The 9049-nt window shown below is 43.5% G+C and overlaps 1 protein-coding gene across 1 annotated transcript; it reads right to left on the bottom strand.

Annotated features, from left to right (window-relative positions):
• Positions 1-8550: 8550 nt before the first annotated feature.
• Positions 8551-8844, bottom strand: NUPR2 (nuclear protein 2, transcriptional regulator). Its single transcript, XM_008070204.1, has one exon. The coding sequence runs from the start codon at positions 8842-8844 to the stop codon at positions 8551-8553; it is 294 nt and encodes a 97-aa protein (XP_008068395.1).
• Positions 8845-9049: the final 205 nt, after the last annotated feature.

Below are 9049 nucleotides of genomic sequence, written 5' to 3'. Positions count from 1 at the left end.
GAGACTCCAACTCAAAAAAAAAAAAAAAAAATTCTGCTCAAATTAGGTAATAGGGCATCTGACATTTTTAAACTGTGCAAACTGTGTTCCAGAAATTCCACTTCTAAGAATTTAAGAAACAGTCATGATTGCAAAAGAAATTAGCTGTAGAAATGTCCATTTAACAAAATGTATAAACTGAGGAAAACCTATGAATAACCTATGTGTCCTACAATATCAAATTAGTCTACTAAGTTTTATACACACACACACACACACACACACACACACACACAACGTATGCAGCCATTAAAAAATAAAAATAACTGGGCTCGATGGCTCAGCCTGTAATCCCGCACGTTGGGAGGCTGAGGTGAGTGGATTGGCTGAGCCCGCGGGTTCGAGACCCGCCTGGGCAACTTGGCGAGACCTCATCTCTACGATAAATCAAAAATCAGCTGGGCATGGTAGCGCACGCCTGTAGTTCCAGCTACTTGGAAGGCTGAGGCGGAAGGATTGCCGCAGTCCAGCAGGTCAAAGCAGCGGTGGCCGGGAGTGGCCACTACTCCAGTCTGGGCGACAGAGTGAGACTTCAACTCAAAAAATGAAATAAGATAAAATAATAAAAATGTGGCCGGGTATGGTGGCTCAGCCCTGTAATCCCACCACTTTGGGAGGCCGAGGCAAGAAGATTGCCTGAGCCCACAGGTTTGAGACCAGCCTGGGCAACATGGTGAGACTTCATCTCTATAATAAAATTAAATTTTTAAAAAGCCAGGCAGTCAGGGTAGCGTGTGCCTGTAGTTCCGGCTACTTGGAAAGCTGAGGTGGAAGGATTGCTGGAGCCCAGTAGGTCGACACTGGAGTGGCTGTGAGCATGCCACTGTACTCTAGCCTGGTGAAGGAGTGAGACTCCAACTCAAAAAAATAAGTAAATGAATAAAGTAAAAACATGATGAAAGAATATTTAATGTGAAAAGAATCTTTACAATATATTAAATGAAAGAGCAGGTAGTGTTTTGGGAAAGTTCATAAATATTTTGAAGACTGGATTTACATACCCAAGTAGTGATGTTATCTATTGAGTAGTGGAATTATAAGTGATTTCTCTCTTTTTTCCTTTTTTTCCCCTTGTTCCTATTTTCCAATTTTTCTAAGATGAACATCCAGTAATTAACGAATTCTGGTAGTTTAAAATATGTCACACGCTGGGTGCAGTGGCTCAGCCTGTAATCCCAGCACTTGGGAGGCCGAGGCGAGAGGACTGTCTGAGCCCCAGGGTTTGAGACCAGCCTGGGCAACTTGGTGAGACCTCGTTTCTACAATAAATCACAAAAACTAGCCGGGCGTGTTTTGTAAATACACATTAACTGTTTCACAAATCTATCCCAGCCAACTATAAACAATATTTAGCAGAATTCTGGTATTTATTTTTACTTCCTAAGTTTTTTGTTCTTAGTGTAATGAACTTTTTATAAATTCTTAATTTGTTTTTTTTGGATAGAATACATTAACTGTTTCAAAATCCAAAATATATTGACTAACACCCTCCCCCACACCCAGTCCCACTGCCTAAAGGCAACCAGTGTTAACAACTTGAGATATTTTATGCATGTAGTTCCAGCTACTTGGAAGGCTGAGGCAGAAGGATCGCCTAAGCCCAGCAGGTCAAAGCTGTGGTGGCCATGAGCGTGCCGCTGCACTCCAGCCTGGGTAAAAAGAGTGAGACTCCGACAATCAATCAATCAATCTTCACAAGTTCTTTGACATGCTCTTCAAAATGTGGAGCCTAATTTCTCTGTCCTTGAATGTAGTCTAGATTTAATAACTCACCTTCTGATAGGAAAAAGTAAAAGTGACACTTTGCAACTTTGGAAACTAGATCACAAAAGATACTATGGCTTCCTCCATGCTCACTCTTCAGATGACTCACTGGAGAAAGCCAGCTGTCACACTATGACATCTAAGCAACCTATGGAGAGGCTCATGTGACTGGGAACTGTGACCTCCAGTCACAAGTCACATGGGTGAGTCATCCTGGAAACAGCCTTCAGATGACCATAGTCTCAGCCACAGCTTGACTGCAATCTCATGAAACACCCTGAGTCAGAATGATCCAGCTATGCCACTCGGTTCCTGGCCCGCAGAAATTGAGGCAATAAGTATTCATATTTAAGCCACTAGGTTTGGAGCAATTTGTTACATATCAATAAATAATGAATATGCATATTTTCTGCAGTCATCACATAATTTAATTTAAAAATTCTATTATCTAAAATGAACAAAATCTAGTAAGAACAACTCAAGAGTGTTGCTTTAACATGGTGTATGTCTGAGTGGGCTGTATTTTACAGCAGGAGTTGTGGAGGAACTGAAATGCTTAAGATAATATATATTATAGTCCTTACACCCTAAATGTAGTTTTTCTTGGAATAACTATGGCATACTTGTATAAATACTGTATCTTGCACATAGCAGTCCAAAAAAAAGAATGAATTATATAATAATTGGTCTAAATTCCTAAATAAGGAATGAATATAATTGTTGATCCAAAGGTGCTAAGTATTATACGAACAAGTGGTTAAGTGGTGTTTATAGTTCTAAAGGCTTTTAAGGGAGTGGACATTCAGTGTTGGATAAAGGCTTCAGGGAGGTGGGATTAATTTCAGAAATTAACACTGTAATAGGGGAACAGGCAGGCTAAGTAGGACAGCACAGACTCAAATTAAGAGGTATGTCTGGCTGTTGGCTCACCCTTAGAGTCCCAGCTACTCAGGCTGAGGCTGGAGGATCCCTTGAGCCCAGGAGTTAAAGGTTATAGTTATAATCACGCCACTGCACTCCAGTCTAGGCGACAGAATCCAACCCTATCTCTAAAAAGAAACAACAAAGAGGCAAAATTGAATTTGATGGGTTTAAGGGACAGAAGACCTGTGTCAACCAGGACATGTTTTTATAAGCAGTGGAAACAAATTTAAGAAAATCCAATAGATTAATTCCAGGACAGTTATAAGGCATCTAGGCCTTTTATACTTCAGGTTAGAGAATTCATTGAAGGTTTTTATATGATTAAAATGGTCTTCAAGATTAATGCAGGTATGGTGTCCAAGACCTAGCAGAGACAGACAAGGGGCAAGGAAGAAGGGCTAAGACAGTGGCAGTGGGAACATTATTACTAATTATTTTAGTGCCTACTATGTATCAGGCACTAAGAGCTTTATATGCATACTCCTCACAAGAACTCTTGAAATAGGTACTAGGATTACCTCCATTTTATAGGAAGCATGTTTAGAGAGGTTTAATAACTTGCTCAAGTCTATAGGCTGGAAAGAATGAACTTTGACTCCGCAGCCAGGATTATTACTGGGGGTTGGAGACATTTTTAAAGATGGAATTAAGGTAGTAAGTGAAAGAACTTGACTTCATATTAGAGAGGAAGAAGGGGAGAGATGATATTCTGTACATTTAAAAGTAACTACCATCCATTGAGCTCCTATTATTTTTCAGGACTGTAAATGTGTTCAATGAGTTGTATATTTGATCAATACCCTGCAAAACTTGGCAAGGAGTCTGAGACCAACCTGGGCAACATAGTCTCTCAAAATAATTTAAGAAAATGAGCCAGGTGTGGTGGTGTGCGCCTACAGTCCCAGCTACTTGGGAGGCTGAGGAGGGTGGATCCCTTCAGCCCAGGAGGTCGAGGCTGCATTTTACAAATGGGAAAACTGAGGCTTGGTGGAATTTGAAGTTTGCTGGGTGCTGGTTGCCCCTTCCAATGCACCGCCCTTCTCTCATAACCAGGGACTCGCCACTAGGCTCAGAGGCCTGACTGAGTAAAGACTGATGAGAAAGAGGAAAGCCAGCCTACCTTTTCCAGCATAATTTTATAACTGTAACTCAACCTTTGTTCTTGGACATGGAGTTTGTGGGTGGTTCTGAACCATATAACATTGTCTAACAGTTGAGGAAAACCGATGCTGGGAAGAATGAATGTTTTTTGAGCATCTGCCGGTTTGGAGCACTTCTTTCAAATCTTGGGAAAAATTAAAAATTTTAAAATGCATATGAAAAGAATAACATTTCTTTATCAGTTAGTTTGAAGGAAATGAGTCTCCTTAAAAGTTTCCATTTTCAAAAAAAATTGTTCAAATATAGTATGATTTATCATACCTGACAGGAAAACTGAGTATAACTAAATATGAAACACTTACTGCTGTATTAAACAATGTACTCCAGAGTCTTGGTCACGAGCTCAAGTACTGGGGTCAGATCATCTAGCTTACTAATTAGCTAGCTGTGTGACCTCTGGAAATTTTTTTTTTTTTGAGTTGGAGTCTCACTCTGTCGCCCAGGCTGGAGTGCAGTGGCACGCTCACAGCCACGATCTGCTGGGCTCAGGTAATCCTTCCACCTCAGCCCTTCAAGTAGCAGGAACCCCGGGTGTGTGCCACCATGGCTGGCTATATATTTTTTGATTTATTGTAAAGACGAGGTCTCACTAAGTTGCCAAGACTGTTCTTGAACCCCTAGGCTCAGGCAATCCTTTTGCCCACCTCCCAATGTGCTGAGATTACAGGTGTGAGCCACCATGCTCAGTCAACCTCTGGAAAGTTACATGAACACTCTGGGTTGTAGAATCCCTTCTCTAAAATAGCAGCATCTACCTCAAAGGATTGTTGTTGGACCAACAGTGCAGAGAACTCAGTAACAAAATAAAATTTCAGGACCCTCTAAAAGCCAAAGAGGAAGTGAAGCCCTGGAGGTGGAGTTAGCATGTTTGCAACTTCTGTTTCTTACATTATAGAATAACTCTCTTCCTTGTTTTTCTATTTTTTTTTTTTTTTGAGTTGGAGTCTCACTCTGCCAGCCACTGCAGCCTCAACCTGCTGGGCTCAGGCGATCCTTCCGCCTCAGCCTTCCAAGTAGCTGGAACTGCAGGTGTGTGCTACCACGCCCGGCTAATTTTTTTTTGATTTATTGTAGAGATGAGGTCTCGCCAAGTTGCCCAGGCGGGTCTCGAACCCGCGGCTCGGGCAATTCACTCACCTCAGCCTCCCAAAGCGGGGGATTACTGAAGGGGTCCAGCCCCGCAAGGTTCATGAGGTTTTTTGAAGGAAAGACGGATAGGTGAAGGACGAAAATATTATACTCGGACACCTGATTTCTGAACAGATGACATCCTTTATTAGTTAACAGAAAGCTTTTATACTATTCGTAAAGGGGCAAGACAAAGAAAATTCCTTCACATACATATCTTTTAAAAGTTACCACCATCTAGCGGTCTTTAGAAGAAACGAATAAGCCAAAAACACTATCTACTTTCAGTTAATGAGTCTTGAGATAAGTTTAAAAGGAGTTTCACTTAAACTAAATATAATGTATACAAAGTTTACTTTGATTTTGGGTCCACATCACTTGTCTAATTAAAAAAGCCTTAAAATCACTAAAACAAAACTATAGATTGTACCTAGTGATAGTAGGAATATGAAGTCCATTAACTTGACCAAACAGCAGTGGCTAGCATTTAAAGAATAACTATGAAAGTCACTTACTGTGAAAATACATATACTAATTTTTACTCTGAATAAACACATAAAGTGAACTAAACATAATGAAATAAAACTAACACAACCAAAATTATTATGGTTATATAATTGCTAATGAGCTTTTAAGTTTAGGATAATGGTGATTTGGCTGTTTTTGTTTCTGTTTTTGTTTTTGTTTTTGAGTTGGAGTCTCACTCTGTCGCCCCAGACTGGAGTGCAGTGGCCGCTCCCGGCCACCGCAGCCTCGACTTGCTGGGCTCCGGCGATCCTTCCTCCTCAGCCTTCCGAGTAGCCGGAATTACAGGCGTGCGGAACCACGCCCGGCTGATTTTTTGATTTATTGTAGAGATGAGGATTTTTTGATTTATTGTAGAGATGAGGTCTCGCTGCCCGGGTGGGTCTCGAACCCGCGGGCTCCGGCAATCCACTCACCTCAGCCTCCCAAAGGCACGGGATTACAGGCTGTTTTTTTTTATGCTTGGCAACCTCCTGGAAAACATCTTTGTCTTAAGATAGGCACTTGAGCAATTATTATTATCTTTGAGGCACCAATTTTATCATTGTGTGAACTTAAACTTACGAACTTAAAACAATCTTCAAAGTAGCTTAAAACACTATAGTATTAAAACTTAATTAATGACTCAAAGTAAAAACCTTGCTAAGCATAACTAGAGCCTAATAATTTTTGACAACCCTCATACATATGTATATTGATCATATAAACTTGTATGATATTACATTTACCAATTACGATTAATACATGGATAAAACAATTATGTCTAGAATAGCACCAGCAACTCTCTTCAAAAGAGTCCCAAATTACAGTCCTTGAAGTGCTTTCAGAAAGTTCCCAGGTGTACAGCTCTTTATGTAGCAGTTTTTCTCTTTTGGGCTTTTACGACCTTCAAAGCTTTGTAATCGCCTTTCTTGTCCAGGTGTCTTTGTTACTTTTTTCTTATCTTGTAGTGTTTACTTTTAAAGAAAACTCAAAAGAAGCTTTTAATGACATTTCCCAGGCCCCCAAGGTTGCTTTCTGTATTTAGTTAATTATCATAAAAGTATCTAATTAGTATATTATGAATTCAGTGAAAACCCACTCTATAAATGTTTACTTAAAATTTAACTATAGAATTAAGTAATAACCTTAACGATTAATCTATATCCTAAGTCTGTGAAGACAGTGTTATAAATCACCTACATAAGTGTTAGAACTTATAATGAACTCATAATGAACTTACTATAAACTTGTGCTTCTAAAAAACCTTATGTCTAAACACTAAACTGCATAATTCTAAATCAAATAAGGAGTGAATATACTAATATCATTTTTTATTCAAGCAATATCTAGTAACTTATAACCAAGTGAAAGAAAGCATTCTTGATGTGCTTTAGAGTTTAACTCTTGCATATGTTAGAAAAGGCCAAGCGGCATAGTGGGAAAATGGGAAAATGAACCATGACATTCTTAGGTTAGGTGTGAGTACTTCGCATAAACATGCCATGTTTTTCTTCCACGACTGCACAGAATTTCTTCAGCCGTACCAAACAGCAAAGGTGGAAGACAGAAGGGCCTCAGCTTCCCGGGCTCACCCTGCGGCCCCGGGGTCTTCGGCCCACCAGGACCCTGTCAATCAGGTGGACCGCCAAGGCCGGCTCCCAACAGATTACAGGCTAAGCCCGTGTCCGGCTTCATTTTTCTTTTTCTTTTTTTAAATTAGGGTCTCACTCTATCACCCAGACTATAGTGTAGTGGCACAGATCATGGCTCACCACAGCCTCTACTTCCTGGGTTCAGGTGATCCTTCCACCTCAGCTGGAACTGCAGGTGTGTGCCACCACATCTGGCTAAAACTTTATTTTTTGAAGAGACGAGGTCTTGCTCTTGTTACCCAGGCTTGTCTCTAGCAATCCATCCACCGTGGCCTCCCATAGTGCTGGGAATGACTAGGGGACAAGCAACCAGACCTCCTCCCCCTCCAATCACTGGTCTTTGTTATAGATTAACAGCCTCCTTTATTGTCCTGCATAGAACTCGGATCAGATGGTGCGAAAGACCCCATGTCTGTTACATCTACAGTGTGGAATGTCAAATATGCCTTTCCGGGGTATGGGGGCAGAAAGACCACCTCAACCAGTCAGATCCTTGCAAGCATGCATTAAGCCTTATATAGGAAGGTGTTGACATTCTGTTAAACTTCCCTAAATTGTCTATATAAACGATCTCAAACTTCCACATTTTGGAATACTGACTCAGTCTAGAATCTGTGCTTTCCAGGCGGCTGTCCTTCAACTTTTCATGTGAATAAGCTCTTTAAACTAGATTCTGATCCGTTTCATTATTTTAGATTGACACACCGTCCAATAAACATTATTGAAATAAGCAAATATTGAACCTTCGGGGAGGTTTATGACAGTTAGGTAGAAATCTTACTCAAATTCCTATCTTTGGGCTCCCCCATTCATCGTTGTGACTTCTTTATAGATAAGAACACAAATATTTGTAGACGTGAAACGCATTACCATCGGAACCGAAAGAAAACCGGAGGGGCTAAAATACGATTGTGGCTGCTCTCTTTTAATCACAAACCCTAAAAAGGCATACCCACTTGGACGTGACCTAACAGTTAGGAAGGAAAAGACACATCGAAGCAGTTCACTTCAGTGACGTCGAAAGGTTCTGTCGACCCACACGGATTCTCTCCCCCTGAGGACCAGGTTACAGTTGGAGTCGCAGAAAACACTTTCATCGGGTCCTTTGGGCATCCCGTAGAAAATCAGACAAGACCCAAATCAATCGTGCCCTTATCGAGCACGAGCCCGGGAAGTAAAGCCCTCGCTTGTGTGTTTAAAGAGACGTTTTCTTCACGTCTGAGCCCCTTCCGTCCAACTACAAGTTCCAGCGGGTCGGGTGTACACTGTCCCCACGGCCGCCAGGAGGCCCGCGGAGGGCGCGGGCCCAGCCCCCACGCGCGGACGCGGCGGCCTCGGCAGGGGCGACCCCGCCCGGGCGGAGGCGCGGGCGGGCTCAGGCGAGGCGGGTGCGCGGCCGGGACTGCAGCTGGCGCTGGCGCCGCTTGCGCTGGCTGCGGAGGAGCTTCTGCGCGATCTTGCGCTCGTGGCCGCCGGGCACCGGCCGGTTTGTGCGCAGCTCCTGCTCGCGCCGCGTGCGGCCCTTGCTGCGCCCGGCCCCGCAGGCCGGGAAGTCGCGCAGGTAGTAGTAGTCGGGGCAGTCGTAAAGCTCCTCCTCGTTGTTCACCGGCGGCGGCGGCCGGGCCCGAGCGTGGCCGGACCGCCGGGCCCGACGCGCGCCCGCTGCCATCGCGCCCAGCCGCCCGGCCGCCCGCCCGCTCACGCCGGCAGGACCGGCGGCCCCGCCCGGCGCTCCGATTGGCTATCACGCCGGCGGGGGGCGGGGCGCCCTGACGTCACAGAGCGGGCGGGGCCGTGGGCGGGGCCTCCTCGCCCCGCCCCCGGGAGTCCCCACCGGCCGGAGGGCGGAGCAGTGGACAAACTCCGGTCCAGAA

This window comes from Carlito syrichta, unplaced genomic scaffold (genome assembly GCF_000164805.1).
Source record: "Carlito syrichta isolate Samal-C Ts95f unplaced genomic scaffold, Tarsius_syrichta-2.0.1 Scaffold313183, whole genome shotgun sequence".
Lineage (NCBI taxonomy): Eukaryota > Metazoa > Chordata > Mammalia > Primates > Tarsiidae > Carlito > Carlito syrichta.
This window is presented reverse-complemented; position numbering and strand designations above follow the sequence as displayed.